Source organism: Nannospalax galili, unplaced genomic scaffold (genome assembly GCF_000622305.1).
Source record: "Nannospalax galili isolate Female #2095 unplaced genomic scaffold, S.galili_v1.0 scaffold391, whole genome shotgun sequence".
In the NCBI taxonomy this organism is placed as follows: domain Eukaryota; kingdom Metazoa; phylum Chordata; class Mammalia; order Rodentia; family Spalacidae; genus Nannospalax; species Nannospalax galili.
Window position 1 is genome coordinate 818,274 of NW_008329323.1, and position 25,235 is coordinate 843,508.

The window sequence follows — 25,235 nt, forward strand, 5'->3', positions numbered from 1 at the left end:
GTCACAGTAAGCTACCTGAGTTAAACTGTTAGGTGTTTCTGCCTCATCAGTAGGGAATGACCACTGTGGGGCTCCCTGTAACATTTTCCCCCATGCATTGAATAACTGTATCCCCTTCTTGGTGTGGTTTATTCTTGGCTGAAAAGGAATAGACTGAAATATAAGGTGTGAGAAAACCTTGGGCATGTGCCTGTGAAGGAAAAAACAAAATTCTTACTTCAAAGGAGATGAGATAATTTATTCTGAAGGCTAATATTGGTGACCATGGCCTAGGAACACAGACTTAGATTACCTCAAATTCTTTGTTCCAATATGGAAGCACTGTCATGACGTTTTAATAATAATTGCCATAGTTAGCCTCAGTATTCTACTTGACACACCAGGGAAGAGAAATTCTCAATTGAGAAATTTCCTCCATCATATTGGCCTGTAGCCATGTCTGTGAGTTATTTTCTTAACTGCTAGCTGATGTAGGAGGTCCAGTCTACTGTGGTCAGTGCCATCTCTATGCAGGTTGGCCTGGGTTATATTCAAGGACAGTTAAGCAAGTCAGAGGAAACAAGCCAGTAAGCAGCATTCCTCGGTGAGCTTTGCTTTAGTTTCTGCCCAGAATTCCTCCCCTGCCTGCCTTCAAAGATGGACTGTAATCTTTAAGCTGAAATAAAACCGTTCCTCCAGAAGGTGCTTTTGATCAGTGTTTTATTGCAACAGAAAGTAAACAAGGACAGTAACAGAGCAAAGAAAGTCATAAATTTAGACACTTTAAAAATACGTTGGTGGGATCCCGGCATGGTGGTACACGCCGTTAATTCCAACACTTGGGAGGCAGAGGCAGGTGGATCTCTGTGATTTCAAGGCCAGCTTGGTCTACATAGTGAATCCCAGGCCAGCTGGGGCTATCGGGAGACCCTGTCTCAAAAAAGACTAAATTAATTAATTAATTAATTAATTTAATTAAGTAAATAAAATAAAATAAAAACGACTTAAACAGCACTGGTGGACCGGCTGGGTGTGGTGGTGCATGCCTTTAGTCCTAGCCCTCAGGAGTCAGAGGCAAGGGGATCTCTCTGAGATTGAGGCCAGCCTGGTGTACACTGTGAGTTTCAGGCCAGCAGGGGCTACAGGGAGGTCCTGTCCCACAAAACAAAAAGAAAAGCAAAAAACTCCACACACACACACACAAAAAAAACCCAAACCAAAAAGTTGGTGGAAACATACAGACAGGTTAAAAGCAAAAAGGGAAACCTCCAGACCTCAGACACTGTCTGACAATATTCTTAGCTTTTTCTTTGATTGGAAAATTCATGTTCCACTTACACATTCCAAAGGAAAACTAGTGTTCTGTTTGTACATTCCAAATGATTTGGCTAATGGATGCAATGCTGTTAGGTCAGGTATAAAGGAGGGCAATAAATAGCTATTAAGTGGGCTAAAGCTGACCCAAGATAATTTGACTCTGGACCTGTAACAGTTCAAATTCTATTCAACCATTTAAGTTCTAATCAGTTAATCAGCCTTACAAAAGATTCTATTTCAGTTTCTTCCTGAGAACTTTGGTTCACATGCCTCATCCCAAATCCTCCAGTTTGCTTATCAGGTCCTCCTTCGTGTGCCTGGACTAAGGAAAGGACCTCCACCCTATCATCAGTGCTTGCACTATGAAAACTCCAGACCTTGTTTTCCTTAAATGAAAAGATCCTCCAGGTTTCATGAGGTTTATTCCAGCAGAAAAAACGCTAATGGAACCTGTCATTTTAGCTCTTTTCTGGAAGGGAAAGGATTTCTAACCCTTTACTTAGACTTAAGGAGCCCGGCCTCCGTTATTATTCGCCAATCAGGAACGCTGTTACTGCGCTGCACCACTTGTCCAATGAGAAGCACGGATAGTCTGAGGGTGTCATGCTTGCTGCCATGTTTTGAGTCTAGTGGAGATGCCGGTAGGCGTGTAGCAGATCGGCATCTGCGTCAGTGACTATCTCTTCTCAGACTGCAGGGCCCTCGGGGCGAACGCCGGGATGCACCAGAAGCGGGAAATGGTGAGTGTACGGTGGCACCTGGAGTCGTCGGTGGCGGGTTTGTCACACCGCGGCGCTTTGATGTGGTGCCGCAGCTGGGTCGTTCCCCTGGCGCTGTGCAGCCTTAGATGGAGTCTGGGTGTAGTGCCGTCATCCCCAAGTGCACTTGAATTGTGTGGGGAACAGGCATCCTGGAGCCCGGCAGCCTGTCCTGCCCTGTTCTATCTTGTCCTATCCTGTGAAGCTGCTTCATCTGGCCCCCCTGTCCTCTCTGGTGAATCCGAGCCACGAACCTGGGCCTTGGCGGACACTGCAGAGCACAGAGGTTGGAGATGCTCGGAGTCCCGACTTCTGTGAACGGATGAGGTGGTGTCCTTGCACTTCTGTTTGACCTGCTTTTGTTTGTCCCAGTGATCACTCTGGATTCTTTAAAAAATTGTTTATTGCTTGAGAGTTTCATACATATATACAATGAAATAGGATCATATCCACCCCTGTTTCCCCCCTTAAATTTCTCCTATGTCCTCCCAATAGGTCTCTCTCCCAACTTCATGTCTTTTATTTTTTTATTTTTATTTTTTGGTTTTGTTGTTTTGTTTTGTTTTTGAGACGATGCCTCACCATGTAGCCCTGGCTGGCCTAGAACTCGCTGTGTAGATTAGACTGGCTTTGAACTCAGAGATCCACCTACCTCTGCCTCCCTAGTGCTGGGATTTAAGGTATGCACCACCACATACAACGTCTTATTTTGTAACCCACCAGTCCATTTAATGCTGCCCTTGTGTGCGTGGTGTGAGGCCATCCACCGAATTCCTATCAGTGGCCACATCCTCAAAACAAAATGATTCCTCCTTCCCCAGAAACTTATCAACCCCTAATAGCTTCTCAGTAAGGGGTGGGGCCTGAAGAGTACCTACCCCATCTATGCCAGGATGTTTACTGGTTTGATCAGATCTTCTACAGGCCTTGTGCAGGTAACCTCAGCTGCTGTGAATTCATGCCATAGCTTTGTCATCTCCAGAAGACCACATTTCACAGGCTCTTCCCCATCCTTGACTCATACATTCTTTTTGCCTCTTCTGAGATGTTCCCTGAATCCTGGTGGAGGGTTTATATAGATGTCCAATATAAGGCTGAACACTCTTTCTCAGCACTTTGACCATTTATGCTGTTGGCTGCTGCCCACTGTGTATAAACAAATATTTAGAAGGCATTTTGGTTTTGGTTTTTTTGTTTGTTGCGGATTGAGACAGAGTCTCCCTGTAGCTCCAGCTGGCCTGGAACTCACTATGTAGACCAGGCTGCCCTCCATCTTACAATGATCTGCCTGCCTCTGCCTCCTGAGTGCTAGGATTAAAGGGCATGCACCACCATGCCTGGCTCTGGAAGGTATTTTTACAGCATGACGGTTTAGCAAAATAGCATTGTACCCTAGGGCTTATGACCTATCCAGCCATGGACTTTTGACCCGTCTTACAGTACCAGTCATGAGATTCCTTCCCATGAATCAGGCTTCAAACCTGCTCAGAGAGCAATGAGGTTTTTTTTTGTGTGTGTTTTTTATTGAGTTTTTGTGTACTTTGTACTCAACCTCTTAATCATCTTTATACCCCTTCCCCACTGGCACCCTCCCATAGTCCTCCACTGGATCTCATGCATTGTGTCATTTTTGTTAAGACCTATCAAGTCAAGTTAGTGTTCCCAGACATCCCTCTGTGTAAATTCATCCACTGGGTTCAGGTCAGCCTACTTAGAGTCACTACCTTAAAGAAGAGCAGCTCTCCCTCACCCAAGGGTAATCAACTGCCCAATAGTCCTTCAGCTAAGATTGGGGCCTGCTGCCCATTTCCACAGTTCTATGCTGGGTTTTTGTCTGCTTGAGTTTGCATGGGTCTTGTGCCTGCTGTCACCATTGTTGTAAGTTCATATGAGCAAGGTCCTGTGAAATGCCCAACTTTAAGTGACACATCTACAATGGAACCTCTACACCTAAGACTCATGAAATGTAGTGGAACAAGGGGTAGAGAGAGTATTAATGAATCTCTCTCAACTCTCATCAAAAAAACTCCCTCATGCAACAGAGGGCAATGAACACAAAGTGCCAGAAATGGCCAAAGCATAGAGAATAAGTCTGCAGAATGTAGATCCTTGGATAGTACTCCAGTATTAAACTTCACCCACCCAGGGCTCAGGGATTGGAGAATGATGTATGCCAAGCTGCAGCTGCCATCTAAGGTGTGTGTGATACAGGGCATGTATCCCATCCTTTGAAATATCTCAAAGCCTATCAGAAAGTTGTTGGTCAAAGCTGGAGAGATGACTTGAGTGGTCAAGAACACTGGCTGATCATCAAGAGGACTCAGATTCAGTTGCCAACACCCACATGGTGGCTAATAGCCATCCACAACTCCAATTCCATGGGATCCAACATCCACTTCTGGCCTCTTTGGACATGGCATATACATGGTACACTTACGTATATTCAAGCAAAACACATACATAAAATAAAAATTATAAAAAAATTTTTTAAAGAAAGCTATTGGTTACCCTCTGTGGTGGTTTGAATGAGAATGTTCCCCATGGGCTCCAAGTATTGTGGACATTTTATCCCCACATGGTGGTACTGTTTTGGGAGTCTTAGAACGTGTGGCCTTTCTGATAGAAGCACATCACTGGGAGTGGGCTTTGAGACTTCTTAAGCCTTGCCAGTTTTCCAGTTGCTCCCTGCTTCCTTTGTCTGCTTGAAGATGTGATCACTCACTCAGCTTTCTGCTCCAGTAACCTCTTCTACCCATGATAATGGACTCTAACCCTCTTGAACTGTAAGGTCAAATAAACTCTGTAAGTTGCTTTGGTCACTGTTTTTATCACAGCAATAGAAAATGACTTAATACATATCCATAACGGTCATGCTACTATTATGCAAGTGCACATTTCTTGCCTGACAGGTTGGTATTGTACCTCACCAGGCTCACAGTTAGATCTTTGGTGACTTTTGTCTCCCATCAGCCTTCATAAGTCCTTTCCAGAAGTAGCCAGCTTCAAAGTACAATACAGCCAGGTAACTGTGTCCTGATTGTTGGCTCTTTTCTGAATTCTGCACTGCCCCCCACATCTCCATGCACACACACACCACATGTCAGAATAATGATATCATACAGTCAGTCTAGCTGAGTAACAGTGGATGAACTGATAAATTCTGATGTATGTGTTTATCAAAATATGTATATGACTGTACATATACACACATGCAAATACTATGTTGAATTATGCAGCCATGAATTAGTAAAATAGATTGCAGTAAAATGGATTGAACTTGAAAGTAGGAGGGGGAGAATAAAGGGAACTATTGGGGTAGAAGATGGGAGTAAGAAAAACAGTGAGTATGATCAAGGTCTGAAATATGCATGTATGAAAATTTCATAATGAAATACATTGTTTTGTACATTGTATATGCCAATAAAAATGAACAATAACACTTCAGAGATTTAACAATACTGGGGCTGGAGAGATGGCTCAGCGGTTAAGAGCACTGACTGCTCTTGCAGAGGACCCAGGTTTGATCCCCAGCACCCACATGGCCACATGGTGGCTTAACTCCAGTTCCAGGGGGCTCTGAAGCCCTCTTCTGACCTCTGCGGTGTTGCACGACACGGGTGCACTCACATGCATGGAGGTAATACATTCATACACATAAAATATAAAAAATAAAAAAGGTGTATTAATACTAACAATAGAAATTTGCTGAGAATCTCCATCAAAACGAATAACTGATACTAGGTATGGTTGTGCATGCTTGTAATACCAGAACTCAGAAGGTGTGGAAGATGGTGAGTTTAAAGCCAGCCTGGACTACATAGTGTTTAAAAAACTTCTGCCTCGATCTTTGGCAGCTGTTAGAAACATCTTGTGGTGTCCTGGCTGTTCCTTGTCTACTCAGCTTTGCCTGTGCTTCCACTCTCTTGTACATTTTTTTCACTGTGCACTGTTTGGGGATTTTTTTTCTACAATATTAAAGCAAGGTACATTTATTTAGCAATAGTGGTACATTTTAGAATTATAACAGTGGAAAAAAGCAAGATTCTCAATGTTTTTGAATTCTTCAAATGTTACTGTTTTAGATTTTAGGACAATAAGTCAGTATTCTCGGGAATTCTCAGAAATTTCAAAATTATGATTAATATTTTAAGCATCTAACACTCTTCAAATTCTATTACCTGAATAATTAAAATTCTTATTCAAGGAATAAAGTACACTAAGTTTAGTAGTACCTACAAAGAACCACAGCCTATGGGAATATTTGAACAATGAGAAACATAATTTAAAATTCAGATCTCCTAGTTAAGGTAACAGCCCCTTATGGAATCTCATGTATACAGTGTTCATTTAAGGATTTATTTTGCATTGAAAATATATTATACCTTGAGAGGGAATTCAAAGGACTTACAAGAAGTATATAATATATATGAACTCATTAGTATGCATTTCAACTTTTTGTAGCCTTGGTTCTAATTTTTTTAAAATATGTATGAGTATTTTGCATGCATGTATGTAAGTGCACATGTGTTTGCAATGCCCATGGAGGTCAGAAGAGGACATTGATTCCTCAGGAACTTGAGTTTTAAATGTTTAGTTGGGTCCTCTGCAACAGCAGCTAGTGCTCCTAACCACTGAGCCATGACTCTAGTCCCTATTCTCCTTTCTAAATGTGTTTATTGCACCCACATGTGCATTTGGTAGCTTTTGTTTGTTTGTTTGTTTGTTTGTTTTTTCCCCCGGTGGGATGGGTGCATTGAGACAGTCTCCCTATAGCCCCAGCTGGCCCAGAACTTGCTATGTAGACCAGGCTGGCCTTGATCACACAGAGGTCTACCTAAATCTGCTTCCTGAGTCCATATGTACAGTGTATACATGTATAGTACATAATCTAGACTCTGCATGTGAGGGCAACATTTGATTTTTTTTTTCTTTCTGAGATTGGATTATCTCATTTAATATTATACATTCTAAATCTATTTTCCTGAAAAACTTGTGATTTAGTTTTTCATTAGAGATGAATAATATTCCATTTCATTATATATATTAGATTTTCATCATCCATTCATCCGTTGATAGACAAGTAAGTTGGTTCCATTTCTTTGCCATAGTGAATAGAGCAGCAATAAACATGGGGGTGCAAATAGCTCTATGGTAGGGTAGAGTTCTTGGGTATTTGCCCTTGACTAAAATATCTGGGGCATTTGGTAGTTCTACTTTTAATTTTTTGAAGACGCTCTAAACTGATTTCCATAATACCTATATTAATCTGCACTCCTACCAGAAGTGAATAAGGGTTCCTCTGTCTGCACATCCTCTTCAACATTTTTTTGTCAGATTTCTTTGTTGTTTTATTTTTTGAGACAGGGTCTCACTATGTTGCCCTAGCTGTCCTGGAACTTACTAGTTAGACCAGGCTAGCCTTGAACTCACAGAGATCTACCTGCCTCTACCTCCTGAGTGCTGGGACTAAAGTCATGGACCAACACACTTGACTTGTCAGATCTCTTGATAGCCATTATCACTGGGGTGAGGTGGTATCTGGAAGGAGTTTTAATTTGATTTTACTTTAATAATCCCTGATAAGTTAGGATGTTGGGCACTTGAAAAATAGTTATCGGCCATTTGTATTTCTTTTTTTCAAAACTGTCTATTCAACTTTCCTATTTGTTGATTGGCAGTTTTCTTCCCTTGATATTTTTTCTGTAGTTCTTTGTAAATTCTTGGTATTAGTCCCTTGTCTGATTTTTCTCACATTCTATAGGCTATCTGTGTGTTTTACTGATAGTTTCATTTGCCATATTAGAAACTTAAATTTCATCCATCTGTTAATACTTGGGGCTGTTCTTACCTACTTCAGTGTCTTGAAGAGTATTCCTTATGTTTTCATTTAGAAGTTTCAGAGTTCTTAGGTTTAAAATTAAGGTTTTTGATCCATTTCAAGTTGGATTTTGTACAAAATGAAAGATAGAAATCTAATTTTATTCTTCTGCCGATGGATAGTTTTGCCAGCACCATTTGTTGAATAGGCAAGCCCCCCTCCCATGTATGATTTTGCCTCCTTTGTCAAGAATTAGATGGGCATAGCTTTGTCAGTTTATTTCCAGGTCTTCTATTCGGTTCCCTTGGTCTACCTGTAACATTTTATTTATTATTTTTATTTTATGCGTTTGAATGTATTGCCTGCATGTATGTAAGTGCAGTGCCCATGGAGGTCAGAAGAGGGTGTCGAATCCCCTGGAACTGGAGTTACAGATGGTTGTTAGCCACCATGTGGTGCTGGGAATCAAATGTGGGTCCTCTACAAGAGAAATCAGTGCTCTTAATCACTTAATCTCTCCAGTCCCCACCCTAACCCCTGTCTGTTTTTATGCCAGTATCAGGCTATCTTTGTCACTATAGCTCTGTAGTATTCTTTGAGGTTGAGTATTTGTGAAACTTTCATCTATGTTATTACTCCATAAGATTGCTTTGGATATTCATGGTCTTTTGTGGTTCAATATGAATTCTTGGACTGTTTTTTCTAGATCTGTGACATCAGAATTTTGATATTACATAAAATTTGTAAATTAATTTTGGTATTATAGCCATTTTTACAATACTAATTCTGTGAGCTCAGGAATTTGGAAGGTTTTTCCATCTAGTATTATCTTTGATTTCCTTTTTCAATGTCTTGAAGTTTTCATTGTACAAGTCTGTGGTAGTTTGAATGAGGAATATCTCCTATAGGCTCTAAGTATTTGGATACTTGGTCAATTGGTGGCAGTTTGGGGAAGCCTAGAAGTTGTTGTCCTTGCTGGAGGAAGCAGGTCATTGGGGGTGGGCTTTAAGAGTTCATGGGTCCCACCCACCTGTAGTTTTTGCCTCTCTGCATCCTGTGCCTGCTTGAAGATAGAGTGCTCAGCTTCCTACTCCAGCTGCCTTCTGCCATGCCTTGGCCTCCCATGCCTCCCCCACCATGATGGCCTCTTATTCCTCTGATACCATAAGCCAAATATCCCTTATCCCCTCTAAGTTGGTTTTTGTTTGGTCAGTGTTTATCAGCAATAGAAAGCAAACTAATACAAAAACTTTTCTTTTTGGCATCAATTAAGATGATACATAGTTTCCGTCCTTAAGTTTGTTTATAGGATGTATTGCAATCATTAAGAATGATTATTTAGTCTCCAAATATTTTTGTGGTTTCTGTAGTTTCTCTTGTTAAATCCAGTTCATCCATAGTGAATTTTAGCTCTGAAGTTTCTTAATTTTAGTTCAGAAGACCTATCTAAATATGAGAGTAGGGTACTGATCCCATTATTACTCTATCAGGACCTATATAGCCTTATGCTTTTTATTGTTTGTTTTATGAGATTAAGAACTCCAATATTCTGTCCATAAATGTTTACAGTTGTTATATCTTGATTGTAGTGGTTTGAATGATAATGTCCCCCAAGTATTTGGACATTTTGTCCCCAGTTGGTGGTACTGTTTTGTGAAGAACCTGACCACCATGTGGGTGCTGGGAATTAAACCCAGGTTCTCTGCAAGACCAGCAAGTGCTGTTAATGGCTGAGCCATCTGTCTAGCTTTTTTACTTTGTGTTTTTGACATCCTGATTTTAATGTGTCATGGAGAATTTCTATTCTGATCATGTCTATATGGAGTTCTGTGTACCTTTTATGTTTTGGATGTCTACTTCTCTAAGTTTGGAAAGTTTGCTGCTATGATTTCATTAAATAATCTGTCTATTCAGGCTTCTGTTTTCTCTCTGGTCCTGCTACACTATGAATTATTGGGTTCGGTTGCTGTTTGTTTGAGACAGGGTCTCCTTGTAGTTCTAGCTGGCGTGTAAATCAGTTTGTAGACCAGGCTGATCTCCATCTCACAGAGATCCTCCTGGCTTAGCCTCCTGAATGCTGGGATTAGAGGTGTACACTACCATATCAGACAGGTTTGGCCTCTTGAGTATCTTAGACTTACTGTAAATTTTTTTCATGCTGCTTAATTTTTTATATAAAAATTATATATATATTTGTCTGACTGTATTTTTGTCTTGACTTTATTCTCCATCCCTGAAATTCATTCTTTTGCATAGTCTTGTCTGTTGATGATGGTATCATGACTCCATTGACAAACCCAAGTTTCATCAGTCCTCATAGCTGAACCTCATGCAGATCCCACTACAAAGAATCATAGGAAATAGAACACAGCCACCACCCATGACCCATCCCCAACTCTACTATAAAGGGAATCCAAAACTACAGAGATAGCTGAAATGCCTGAGAAAGAACTCAGTCTTACTTTTCAAAAAGACTTATGGATTATATAAAAGATTCAACAAACAGGTCCATGAATTGAGAAAATTTATCCAAGACCTCAACAAGACAGTCTCCAAAGTGAATGAAACAATTAGTAAATTGGAGGTAAAAGTCCAAAATATGCAGGAAACATTCAACAAGGAGATTGAAAAAGAATCATACAGAAGTAGTTCAAATCAAGGATATGGTCAATCAAATGAAAACCACAACAGATACCATCCTTTTTTTGGAGACTGGGTCTGCATCACCACACCCTGCCTATGTCCTATACTATACGTACAGCTTTATCTTGGTTCTTTCAAAAGGTGGCTATTAAAGGTATTATAAACATGAGTATTCTTTTTATTTTGGTATGACTCATACATGTTCATGTCTGAGGTTGGGCTTAACCTAATTATTTCTTTGAGTTAGTGGCCATGTTGTTAGAACATTTTCAAGTTGACTTTTCAGCGATGTCAAAAATAGTGCATATGGCAAAGTTGTCAGAAAAAAATGATGGGGAGATATGGGAGGAGTTGGAAGGCAGGGAGTGGGTGTGAATTTGATCAAAACGCCCTAATATGCATGTATAAAATTCTCAATACATTTTTTTTTTTTTAAAGATGATGCCTGGTGTGTGGTGCATGACTTTAATCCCAGCACTTGGCAGGAAGAAGCAGGTGGTTCTCTGTGAGTTTGAGGCCAGCTTGGTCTACATAGTGAGTTTCAGGACAGCTGGGGCTACAGAGAGAGACCCTGTCTCAAAAAACACACACCAAAAAAAAAAAAAAAAAAAAAAGAAAACCAAAAAAGCCCCCCCAAACAAAAACATTTTAAAAGTAGATATGGTTAAGTTGATTTAAACATACAATATATACAGGTTTGAACTATCATATGGTGCCTTCTTAATATGTACAGTTTTATGTTTTCATATATTAAAGTGTTTTTATTTTATTTTTTTTTAAAAGTACATATAGGGGCTAGAGAGATGGCTTAGGAATTAAGAGTACTTGATGCTCTTCCAGAGAACCCGGATTCAGTTCCCACATCTACATGGCAGCTAATGACTATCTGTAACTCCAGTTCCAGGGGATCTGGCTCCCTCTTCTAGCCTCTGTGGGCATTGCACAATATGGGTGCAAAAGACTCAATACATATGAAATCAAACAGAAAGAAAATTTTAAATGTTTAAAAAATAGTACATATAGATGCAAGTGATTAAGAAACACAATGGCTTCAGTCTCCTCAATGGTGGCTCAGTTGTTAAAAGCACTGGCTAATCTTGCAGAGGACCCAGGTTTGATTCCAAGCACCCACATGGTGGCTAACAACCATTCTAACTCCAGTTCTAGGGGATTCCATACCCTCTTCTGACCTCCTTGACTGCAAATACTGTCTTTTGCTTGATTGTCTTTCACTTCTCTTATTTATATATGTAGGAGTGAATGACTTTTATGATATAGACATATCTGAACTAAAGACTTTTACCTAATCCTTGCAACCAAAAATTACTGTTTATAATGTAAATAAGCTCACAGAGTCATGTGCTCTTCTGATTCCCTCAGGACTTCTTACCTTCCACCCAAGATAGTGAATGAATGTGGGTCTGCACACTTCACATATCAGAAGCACTGAAAACAAATGGAGAAATCTATTGTTTTTTTGTGAGAGAGAGAGAGAGAGAGAGAGAGAGAGAGAGAGAGAGAGAGAGAGAGAGATTGATTCTAGGCCTAGGAATTAAAGGGAAAATTTTCTGATAAGGGCTGGTCCTGACTTCTATTTCTGCCATTTCATGCTGGAGATACTGTTTCAATAAAAGAATGAGCAAGGCCCTGGCTCAGAAGTACAGTTCTGAGAGAGCAGAAAGAATGGTGCTCGGCCGTTGGGGTCCATTCTTGGCCTTAAGCAAATGCTAAGCACCAGGCTGTTTCTTAATGAAGGCATAACAGTAATGTGGCTTTGAAACACCAAATGCGATATATTACATTTCTCCATACATTCTATAGAAATGACTTTTTTCTCTGAAGAGGAAATTCTGTTCTTTCATTTGAAGGTCAGTTGACTGGCTTTTCTTTAGACAAAGTCTTGCTATGAGGCAAGGGTTGTCTGAAGCTGGTTACATAGTCTAGGGTGGATTTCATCATCCTTTCCTGTTTTAGCCTGAGTGTTTTGTAATTACTTAAAAAGTATTGCACATAATATAGGTTTCTGTTTTCATCTTCCCCTTGTTAATTTTGACTGCTATCCGTAGACTAGAGGGGATTACAACTCCCGTCTCCAAGTGGATATTGTTACCACCTTAAGCAATAAAGAGATTCATTGTTGTTCAAGGCCTGCTCTGTCTTGAATCAGTTTTCTGTTTATGTCATGTCACAGAAATCTATTTTACTTTCCTCTGTTCATCTCTGTCTTTATATTGCAGTAGCCTGAACAGTCCCAAAGTCTTATCTTTTAATTTTTCTTTTTTCTTTTTATTATACAGCTCAGGCAGGCCTTGACCTCAAGGTCCTCTGTCCTCATCCTAGTAAGATGATGATGATGATGATGATTTTGATCTTTTTTTTTTTTTTTTTTTTTTTTTTGAGACAGGGTCTCCCTGTATCCCCAGCTGCTAGAACTCACTAGATAGACCAGACTGGCCTCAAACTCACAGAGATGTGCCTACCTCTGCCTCCTGAGTGCTGCTGAGATTAAAGGCATGTGCCACCATGCCAGGCAAGTAAGATTGTTATATGTGGTATAATACCTTTTAGCCAGGTGTGATGGCGCACACTTTTAATCCTAGCACTGGGAGGCAGAGGCAGGCAGATCTCTGTGAGTTCAAGGCCAGCTGGGGCCACAGGGAGACCCTGTCTCAAAAAGACCAAATGAAAAAATAACCTTATGTGGTATCTCTTGGTATTAGATACATGTACCTCCATATCTGGATCAAGCTGTAATTTTCTTATTCCTAATACTCTTTAAATTTATTTTTATTTTGTGTATATAGGTGTATTGCCTGCCTGTATGTAAGTGCTCCTGTGTCATACAATGCCCATGGAGGACAGAAGAATGCATTGGATCCCCTGGAACTCGAATTAAGAGTTAACTGCCATGTGGGTGCTGGGATTCAAACCCTGGTCTTCTGTGAGAGCAACCTATGCTCCTAATTGCTGAGCCATCTCTCCAGCCCATTATTCCTAATACTCCCTTTTTTTTTTCTTTTTGGTGTTTTTGAGGCCAGGTCTCCCTGTAGCCCCAGCTGGCACTTGGTATGTAGACCAGGTTGGCCTCACAGAGATCTGTGTGTCTCTGCCTCCTGAGTGCTGGGACTAAAGGCATGTGCCACCACGTCCAGCTATCCCTAATATTCTTAATGCTACCAAGCATTTATTATTTCATACAGATTTGAATAAGTAATTTTTTTAAAAAAATTTATATTTTAGAAGAAGCATTTCATTACAGCTTTAACATACTCAATAACAATTTCCAGAGCAAAGATACATCTCTTTCAAAAGTAGCTATAAAATTTTTAGGTTCACAGTTGAATTAATACAGTTATACAATATTGAACTCAGTATAAACCCTGTAAGACATAAAATTGAATGAGTTTTTAATATTTAAAAAAGATCTCCATTTCATTTTAAAATATAATATTTTTTACAGAAAGACTCATTTTTTTGCTAATAACACTGTGATGTTGGCCCACGAGTCTCTAATATGTATGTATGTGATTATTACTTAGCCATCTAAAAGTGTTGTGGAAATTACAGCATTTGATACATCCAATGTAAAATAGGTTTTTTGTGTCATTGCTCTATTGTGTTTATGTCCATGGACAATAACCACTATTCAACAAAATCTAGTGTTCATTTTTAGCACAGAGAATTATTCTTAGTGTCTTATTTAGTATTAAATCAAGATTGGTCTATGAGAGACCACTTGTTTCAGTTTAATATTCTATGAGAACATAGGGATAACCTTCCTAATGTCACTGGGTATAATTATAGAGGATGACCTAAGTACTCAGTGACCTAAGTAACAAATTTTGCCAGTAGATGTTCCAACTATCTGTCAGACCAGTGATAAAAGAAATTTTTCATCTAGATTTTTTTTGGGTTTTGATGTTGTAAAGTCCCTGCTTGAGTATGTTAGAAATATGCTACCATTGAAGGAATAATAGGACTTCACTAAATACTGTAGTATATTGTTGCTATAAGCTGTTGCTTTTCAGTGAGCCCCTCTTTAGGCAGGATATCTCCCTTCTGATAGAAGTTTCCAGACTTCAGAAGTGGGTGACGTTTGCTCACAAACATTTCTAATAACTGTACAGACTCAGAACATTTGGTGTTTACTGTCTAGGGTTCATATTGTAGCACCTTGTTATATATGGTGCTGAAGACCCCATGTACAAAAAATAATTGGGATCAGCATCACAAGGGATCATGTTCTGTTGTTACTTTATTATGTGTAGGAATGACTTTTCTGGGACACTTTCTCAGCTTCTTTACAATGTCAACAAGTTTAGTAGGCCCTGGGCTCCTTTTGTAAGCTACACATATAGCTTTAATCCCTCATGACCCTTCCTTGCCCCTGGCCCAGCTGGAACTCGCTATATAGACACACCTGGCCTTGAACTCACAGAGATCCGCCTGCCTCTGCCTCCCTAGTGCTAAGACTAAAGGCATGCACCACCATACCCTGCCGTTTTCACCATTTGTATAACTGCATGTGAATTTTTTCAGGAACCAGTGACCTTTGAGGATGTAGCTGTGAAGTTTACTCTAGGAGAGTGGGCTCTGTTGAATTCTTCTCAAAAGCAGCTCTACAGAGATGTGATGACAGAAACCTGTATGAACCTGATCTCCATAGGTAAAACTAATATATTGTGATCCCTTTTTCTTTTTTTGGTCTTTTTGAGACAGTAGCCCCAGCTGGCCTGGCACTTGCTATGTAAACCAGACTGGCCTTGATCTCATAGAGATCCACCTGCCTATGCCTTGAGTGCTGGGCCTGCACGGGTGTGCCACCACACTCAGCATGATTCCTTTTCTTACTCAATTGGAATAAAACTGTTTCTTGCTTATCTTTGTAGATAAACATGATAGTAAGTATAGCATGCTTGGCTCACATTATAGAAAAGAAAAAGCTAGCGTGTAATAACTTTTGTGTAATGTTGAATAAGTCATGATTTATTTGTATTAACTTTTTAGGGCAAACAGAGGAAGAAAATATTGAAGAGAACTACCAAAGTCTCAGAAGAACTCTGAGGTAAGTTACACTAAAAAAGATAGATAGGAAATCTGAGAGCATAGCTAATGTTCCAAATACTTCTAAGTGTAAATTGATTTAATCTCAACTTTTCTGTAAAACTGCATTGAGTTTGAGTGTTCAGAATTTGAGGATCCCAGCTCTGTAATGTAAGACATTTTCTAGTGGTTCATTATACAAAAACTTCCGTATATGCAAACAAGTATTTGATATGTTTTTAGCAAGTTACCTTTAGACTATAAATATAAGGTGTATGTGAAGAAAACATGAGTTTTGGGTTTAGATTGAGAGCCATCTTCAGTAAATTGCATTAAGGATATTTGGCTATTTAAAATTACATAATGCCTGATCCATGCCATTTTGCATAAGGAATGTTCAGCATTGTTAGCTGTGGTACAACTAATTAATGTTTATGATATGCCTAAGAGAACTAGTACTACTGAACCTTGTTTGACTGTATGCTGTCCATGCTCAGTGCTATGCCCTTTTATGTCATAATTTTAAAATTTTTATTTCTTTTTTATGTGTATGAGTGTATTACCTACATGTAGAGAGGTGTAACCATGTTGTCAATGCCCACAGAGGTCAGAAGAGGGCATCAGATCCCCTGGAACTGGAATTGTGGACAGTTGTTAGCCTCCATGTGAGTGCTGGGAATTAAACCTGGGCCCTCTGCAAGAGCAGCCAGTGCTCTTAACTGCGGAGCCATCTCTCCACTGTCATAAATTCTTTAAAAAAAATTTTTTTTTAAGATTTTATTTATTATTATTATTTTTTAATATTTTATTTATTTTTATTTTGTGTGTATGAATGTATTGCCTGCATGTATGTGAGTGCATATGTGTAAGTATATTCACTATTTGCATGCCTGTTGCCCACTGAGTTTGGAAGAGGGCATCGGATCCCCTGGAACTAAAGTTGAAAGTGGTTGTGAACTGCGATGTGGGTGCTGAGAACTGAATCCAGGTCCTCTGTAAGAACAGCAAATGCTCTTAACTAAGCACTGAACCATCTCTCTAACCCCTATGTCATAAATTCTTATGGAAATAAACTCAATATTTTCCTTAAGACAGTCTTTCCATGTGGCCCAGGTTGACCTCATACTTGATGTACTCTTTCATTGCCTCCTAGATGCTCCAGGAAGAGACGTGGGCCACAACAACTTCCCACATCTAATCATAAAAATGGAATAATGCTTTTCTCATTCTTTGCAGAATTCAGGTGGTTGAGAGATTCTGTCAGTATGAACACGGCAGTCATTGTGGAGAAACCCACCAACAGATTTCAGAGCATATTGTTAATGAGGACATACCTCCTGGCATAACATTATATGAAAGCAGTATGTGTGAAAGTGGCATCATTGGTGATTCACAGTCATATGCGCACCTCAGAGGTCACCTGGAAGAGAAACCAGTCGAGTATCAGGAACATGTCGGAAAATCTTTTAAATATAAGAAATGGGAAGATTTCATTTATTCTGAGTTCTTTCAAATGCACGAGAGCCGTCCTTCTAAAGAAAAAACCAAGGAAAATGAACAGTGTAATGAATCCTCTAGGAGTCTCACTTCTGACCAAGATTATGAGAGAACTCACACTGGTTCCAGTAACCTTATCAAACATGAGAGAATGCACACTAAAGAGAAAACTTTTGCATGTAGGCATTGTGGTGAAGCTTTCATCTATTCCATGGCCCGTTATAATCATGAAAGAACTCACAAAAGAGGGAATACTTATATATGTAAACACTGTGGGAAAACATGCAGTCATTCTTATCAACTTCTCCGGCATGAAAGACGTCACACTCGAGAGAAACGTTATGCATGTAATCAGTGTGGGAAAGCATTTAGACGTTCTCCAAACCTTCGTAAACATGAAAGAATTCACAGTGGAGAGAAACTTTTTGCATGTAAGCATTGTGGAAAAGCGTTCATCAGTGCCAGTGGCTGTTACAATCACGAAAGAATTCACAGTGGAGACAAACCCTATGTTTGTAAGGAATGCGGGAAAGCATTTACATTTTCTGCATACCTTCGCAAACATGCAAAAATCCACACTGGAGAGAAACCCTATACATGTAAGCATTGTGGAAAAGCTTTTGTCAATTCTAGTGCTTGTTACAGGCATGAAAGAATTCATACTAGAGAGAAACCATATGTGTGTGTACAGTGTGGGGAAGCGTTCACTTTTTCTAAATCCCTTCAAATACATGAGAAAAATCACACTCAAGAAAAGTCCTATGAATGTAATCAATGTGGGAAAGCATTTACATCTTCCTCACACCTTCATAGACATGAAAGAATTCATAGAAACTAAGTGGGTAGAGTGTATAGCCCTGTAAATCATGTGTAACTATAGTCTACATGTTTTTTGAAAAAGGCTTATTACATTTATTTATGTATTCACTTATTTGTTTGTGTATGTGAGGTGTTGGGGGGAAGCATACCCATACCCCAGTGTACATGTGGAGGTCAGCAGACAAACTGAGGGATTGAATTTTCTCTATCATGTGAGTCCCAGGGATTGAACTTAGGTCCTCAGGCTTGGCAGTAAGCACTTTTTCCTTCTAAACCATCTCACCAGCCTGCAGCTAGCTTTTATTGTGAAATATGATAAAGGAGTGTGGACAGATACTACAGAATGTAAAACCTGCAGATGTGTAATTTTGGCCCTTTTAACCAAGTGTGGATAGGATGCAGACCTGCTGTTGCACCAGACATCATAGTGTTCGTCTTATTCCAACACTGGGGGTGGGGGGTAGAGGTTAGAGAATTACAACATTGAGTATGGTGGATTTGAATACAGCTTGAGAGAGATAAGAACCGATTTCAGCCAAAGTAAATTATCATTGTCAGAAATACAAGAAAGTGGTATGTTGTTACAAATAAGTAAAAGTCATTAAATTTTCTTAGTAGTTATATATTGTAAAAGTAAGAAATGTGAACAGATACCTTGAACAAAGTAATGTAAAATATTCCTGAAAATAAACAACTTGAAAGAAAACAGTAAAAGTTGTTAGTATTATTGTTCCATTATGACATAAGATTTCTTGACTTTATTACATTTTTGAAACCATTGAATGTATGATTTAGTAATAGCAGTGTGATTTCACCTACCTCTCATCAAAATGAGATACTTTTTTTCTTTACTATAAAGCTACATTGGATTCTTTGAATTCAAATACATTCAGGAGGCTTAATTTTTAGGTATTTTTTGGACTATACTTACTGATTTCATAAATATGTATTTGGATGCATACAGATGTCAGAGTATATCTTGCTGGAGTTCCGTCTTTCAACCTTGTGGGTGGTTCTGAGATCAAACTTGGGTTGTCAGGCTTAACAGCAAGTGTCTTTACCCCCTGAGCTATTTTACTGGCCCTTTAGGTAGTTTTTGAGTGTGTTGGCACATGCCTTTAATCCCAGCACTCGGGAGGCAGAGGCAGGCAGATCTCTGTGCGTTCGAGGCCAGCCTGGTCCACATAGTGAGTTCCAGGACACCTGGGGCTACAGGGAGACCCTGTCTCAAAAGACGAAAAAAAAAAAAAAAGATATGGTTAGCATTAATATCTTTACACAGCAGGTTTTGGTGTTTGTACTTGACAGTTTCCTTACATTTAGATGCCCCCTTGCATTTTCTCAAGAATGACATTTTTGCACAGGTTTTATATCTCATACTTTTTTTTTTTTGGTTTTTGAGACAGGATCTCTCTGTAGCCCCAGCTGGCCTAGAACTTGCTTTGTAGACCTTACTGGCCTCAAACTCACAGAGATCCGCCTGCTTCTGCCTCCAATGTGCTGGGATTAAGGGTGTGCACCAACAAGTCTGGCTTATAGTTCACACTTTTAAATGTGTATTTTCTCCAAGTAAGATTTTTTTTTGTTTTTTTGGGTGCGTGTGTGTGTGTGTGTGTGTGTGTGTGTGTATGTGTGTGTGATGTGAGTGTTGAGTGCAAGCACTCAAGAATGGAAATCAGAGAACAAACTTTAGGAGTTGGGTCTTTGACAGGGTGGCTCAGTAAATTCTGTTAGCTGTTGAGCCATGTTACTAACCTCAAATAAGATGTTTTTACATGTCTTTTAAGACAACTTAATTTTTTATTTTATTATTTTTATTTTATGTGTATGAGTATGTTACCTGCATGTGTGTAAGTGCGCCCATGTCAGTGCCCAAGAAGGTCAGAAGAGGGCATTGGAGCCCTAGAACTGGAGTTAGAGATGGTTGATAGCTGCCATGTGGGTCCTGGAAACCAAACCTGGGTCCTCAGCAGAAGCAGCCATTGTTCTTGTCTGCTGAGCCATCTCTCCAACCCAAGGCATAATATTAAGGAATATTTTCTAATATTAAAGAATGTTAACCTTCACATTTACTCTGATTATTTTTATGTGTATGAGTGTTTTGCCTGAATGTATGTAAACACACCTGTAGCCTCCATGTGGGTGTTGGAACCAAACCTGAGTCCTCTGTAAAAGCAGCTAGTGTTTGTTGGGAGCCGAATATTCAGGGCTGCCAGGTGTAGGCAGCCCACCCCACCCCCCAGCAGCCAATGGGATACTGCCAAAAAAAAAAAAAAAAAAAAACCCTATCCTAGCTGATTCTGTGCTGAGCCTGTAGAGGTCATTCATTCTCTGGTAATCAGTCTCCAGGTGCATGTCTTTCTCTTAGTAGTTCTGCTTGGATGCTGCTTATACAATTACATATTATAAATGAAACTGTTCCCAGGTACATCCCTTTGTCTTAGATGTTCTGCTTGGTTACTGCTGACGCGAGTACATGTGATTAATGAAACTGTGATTATTGAAACTGCGTGGTTCAAAGGAACTTACAGTTTTGTGTTGTATTTCCATAGTAGTTTTTTTTCCTGCTTTGAGGCAAGGTATAAAAACATTGTTATCCTGAAATAAAGCACCTGCATGGTCATCAGCCTGCAGGGCCTCCTGATCCCAGCTGTTTCCGTCTGTCTGTTTTCCTTAATTCACTACCGTTCCTCCACAGCTGGACTGCAGGCCCCAGGCACCTGAACAGAGCCCCTGAGTACTCGAGTGGGTGTCCTGACAGTATTAAATACAAGAATACAGAGTTTTCAGGTAAGGGGATCGTCAGGAGAGGACGGAATAGGAGTAAAATGATGATGGAAAAGGGGGGATGTTACTGTTGAAGCAGCTAGCCTATACAAATGCTAATCAAGCCTGTCAGGCTGCCTTTAGACCTTTTAGAAAGAAAGGAACCTTGTTTGAATATATCAGATTGTGTGCTGATATTGGGCTTTTCTATATGCAGGGATTGGCTATTGCTGCTGCTTTTAAAGAAATGACTCCACACCGATTTTTAAGGCAGCAACTTTCAGCTGGAGGAAAAGGATTCAATCAAAAAATGAAAAAGCAAAAGACAAATGGATGCTATCACTGTGGTGAGTCAGGTCATTTTGTCAGAGACTGCCCCAATCCTCCTAACAGCAGGTCTTGAATGAATAACAAAATACCTGGTTTATGCCCAAGATGGAAAAGAGGCCTCTGGGCTAATGAATATAGATCAGAGTTGACTGCTACAGGACAACCCCTGACAGGAAACCTCCTGGGGTCAGCTGTGGCCCCAACAAACAATAGCAGTCATGACTAAGGGAACTTCCAATCTGTCTACTCCCTCCAAAGAGCTACTCCAGGATCCGCCAGCCTGTACCTCTGTTCCACCTCCTACTTCCTACTAATTCCAGAAATGGGCCCACAAGCCATCCTCACTGGAGTATATGGGCCTCTCCCAGAAGGAACCTGTAAGATTGCTTCAGTTCAGTAATGCCCTGAAATGACAATTATTCAAGGAAAAACTTTTCAAGGTCTTATTGATACCAGACCTGACATATCTGTTCTCAGCCTCCAACATTGGCCACTTGAGTGGAAAAAGCATGTGGCTTACACTGACTTACAAGGAATTAGACAAACACAAAATCCTTAAAAAAAAAAAAAAAAAAAAAAAAAAGTACAAATTTACTTAATTGTAATCATTGGAGGGACATCGAGGTACCTGTCAGCCTTACGAACTTCCTTCTCTCCCTGTTAACCTATGGGGAAGAGATATGTTGTCACAGATGGGTGCTATGGTTTATGCCCCTTTACCCAGTGTTTGCAAGCAAATGTACAATGGGGATATGACTCTAGAAAGGGTCTCAGTAAACAACAGGGAAGTCTTGAGACTCTCATACCCTCTCCTGGTCAAGGAAGGGAGGGGCTGGGTTTTTCTAGGGGCCACTGATACCTCCTTCCTCCAGACATGTACATGCTATTGTTTGAACTAGTTCAAAACCACTCTGAGTGGGTCAGTGGCCCTTATCTAAGGAAAAATTAGTTGCTGCTCATGAGTTAGTTCAAGAACAATAACAAGCAGGACACATTGAAACTTCCATAAGTTCTTAGAATACTCCTATTTTTATAATAAAAAAAATCAGGAAAATGGCGATAATTATAGACTCTTAGAGCTGTCAATCAAGTTATGAAACTAATGGGTTCTTTACAACCTGGGCTACCTACTCCAACTGCTGTTTCTCTTAATTGGCATCTTATAATTTTAGATCTCAAGGGTGCATTCTTTATTATTCCATTACACCCACAGGACCCTCCTCACTTTGCCTTTAGTCTTCCTCCTTTAAATTTTCAGGAACCAATATCTAGCTACCAGTGGAAAGTTGTTCCTCAAGGAATGGCTAATAGTCTTTCTTTATGTAGGAGATATATTTCAGCTGTTCTTGCTCCTTTACACAGCACTTTTCCTCACTAATATATGATCTCTTGCGTGCTTCTGAATCCATGTCTACTTTAACAGGCTGGTCTTACAATAACTCAGAAAAAAATTCAACAAACTGCTCCTTTTTCTTATCTAGGATCCATTATAACAAATCACACCATTCATCCACAGTGACTACAATTATGAGAAGATGCATTGCTCATACTTAATGACTTTTAAAACTCCTAGGTGTGAAGGAAAAGTTCCCAAAAAGAACTCCTACACCTTGGACTGAATTTCCTGCAAGACTCACCAACTGATTATCACCCCAGAAACTTCGGAGAGTTTGGAATGTTGCAGGTCCAGAGTCTAATTACCATTTGTCTCGGGCCATCTTTAGCCCCCTAAACAGCCACTCCTTACCCACCTCTGTTTCTGATCTATCATCCTGTAACTAACAGATAAAAACCTATTAGAATGTATTATCCTAGCAGACCACCCAATGTCACCAATCAAAAGGCTAAGAATGTCATCAGATAGCATCTGAGATCTATAGTAAAAAACCCCTTGCTCTGCTGTGACCCACCTACTGAATGTATCCACCAATATATTTGACAAGTGTCTTGATTTATGACTTCTTTGTTCTGTTACTATAGAAATGTAAGACAACTGTTACCACGCTGGAACATGGAATTTGGGGTAACCTGAGTCCGTGTTCCCAGGTCATGGTCATATTTGGCTCCAGAATAAACTTTCTTATCCCCTTTGAGGTGAGTGTTATACTTTTGTGTTGACATAGGAGATATTAATTGATTAAGACCTTTTCTAAAACTAATCACTTTTCAACTTCTGCCTCTCTTCCAGTTTTTTCAAGGAAATGCAGATCCAACTTCACTTCAAAAATTAACCCCTGAAGCCTCCCAAGCCCTGTCATTAGTGGAAGAAGACGTTAATCAAGCACAACTCACTAGAGTTGACCCCCATAAACCCATTTCTCTTATACTCCTTCCTACTGACAAAATCCTACAGCTGTTTTGTGGCAGGATCATGAACCTCTGGAATGGATCTTTCCCTCTACAGGCAAAAAGGTTATAGCAACATATTTAGAATTAATTTGTTATCTAATAACTCGAGGCCACCACCAATGCTTACGGGTTTGGGGATGTGACCTGCTGTCATTATTCACCCTTTAATGAAAATCTTTGTCAGCTCTGGGAACAATCTACTCCTTGGCAGATTGTCCTACTAGTTACCCTTCTAATAAACTTTTACAATTTGCTCATCATCATGCTTTCATCCTGCCCCGAGGGGTTGCTTCCACACCCCTTACAGGGCATCTACTATATTTGTAGATAGTTCTAGTTCAGGTATAGCTGCTGTCATAAAGGACAAGGAAAAGATTGTTTTTTCCTTTCTTGGTTAAGTCTGCTCAACAGGTTGAGCTTTATGTGGTTTACAAGGCCTGTTCCTTAGTCCTGAAGTTTGTAATATGTATGCTGACAGTCATTATGTAGTTCATGTAATAAGACAGCTCCCCAGAGCCTTAATAAAATGGACTGAGGATGAAGAACTCGATCATTTTGTTACTACACACCAAACACTCCCCCAATGTTCTCATCCATTGTTCATTGAGCATATCAGAACTCATAGTGGCCTTCCTGGCCCTCTCTCAGAGGGCAATGACTTGGTGAACCAACTAACCGGTCCTCTTGATGCAGATATTATTCTCCCATAATACAACAGGCCATTCACATGCTATTCATCATCAGTCTGCTACTGTGCTCCAACATCAGTTTCACATTACTCATGAACAAGCCCATCAAATAGTTCACTCTTGTGGTAATTGTCAACAGTTTCTCCCTGTCCCATCCACAGGAGGGTCCTGTGCCCAGGAGGGCTCTGGCAAATGGATGTCACCCATATTCCCGCTTTTGGACAGCTAAAGTATGCTCCTGTCATTATTGACACTTACTCTGGATTTTTAATTGCTACAGCTAGAACTGGAGAGTCAGCTAAACACTGTATTCAACATTGTCTCCATGCTTTTGCTATATTAGGGGTGCCTCAGACTTTAAAAACAGATAATGCACCTGCATATACTTCAGTAACACTTCAAAAATTTTGCAACACTTTTAACATTTGTCATAAAACAGAAATTCCATATAACCCCAAGGACAAAGCATTGTTGAACACGCCCATGGTATATTAAAACATCAAATTGAAAAAAATAAAAAAGGGGGTACATTGTGTGTATGACCTAATCAGCCCACATCACTTACTAAACCACTCCTGTTTTAAAATTTTTAATGATTGATGCACATGGTCTCTGCAACTGAAAAGCACTGGGGTGTCGGTCGGACTGCCCCTTGCAAATGGGCTCCCTGGAAGGATCCCTTGACAGGAAAATGGTGTGCTGCTCCAGTGTTAGTTTGGGGATGGGGCTATAATTGTGTTTTTCCACAGAATGCCAGTGACCCATCCCCCCATGGCTGCCTGAATGCTTCGTCAATGTGAGAACCCGCAAAAAGCACAGGTAGAAGCACATGATTATGAAGATGTAGCACCTGTCTATCAAGGGGAAGGTGACGAAGAGGAGGCAGATCCTGGCCCAGAACACCTGGGAAGCCATCATTCCAACCTGGGGACAGATCAAAGCTCCAGGGGAGGAGTGTTCCAGCCACTCTCTTTGTGACTCTTGTCTACTCTATCCCATCCTAGTGAAGGGGGAACTTATTAGGCTTTCCTCCTGTATCCTCCTTCGGCTCACCCTGTAACTTGGGATGAGCCACCTATTACTGTATTTGTTAATGATACTCTTCTATTTGGTAGCCCTGGCATTGATCATGTGGTGCCACATTCTGCTGAGGTTAACTATACTGGCCTTGCCCCCACCCTACCTATTTGTTTAGGGCTTCCATCTTGGCTGTCAGATTTTGTCTCT

The 25,235-nt window shown here is 40.1% G+C and overlaps 1 protein-coding gene across 1 annotated transcript; it reads left to right on the forward strand.

Moving 5' to 3' along the window:
* The first annotated feature begins 1,909 nt into the window (after positions 1 to 1,909).
* LOC103736520 (zinc finger protein 14) lies at positions 1,910 to 18,580 on the forward strand. Its single transcript, XM_008836042.2, has 4 exons — positions 1,910 to 2,036; positions 15,055 to 15,181; positions 15,523 to 15,580; positions 16,795 to 18,580. Exons 1-4 carry the CDS (start codon positions 2,016 to 2,018, stop codon positions 17,891 to 17,893), a joined length of 1,305 nt encoding a protein of 434 aa, XP_008834264.1. The 5' UTR covers positions 1,910 to 2,015; the 3' UTR covers positions 17,894 to 18,580.
* The last annotated feature ends 6,655 nt before the right edge of the window (positions 18,581 to 25,235 follow it).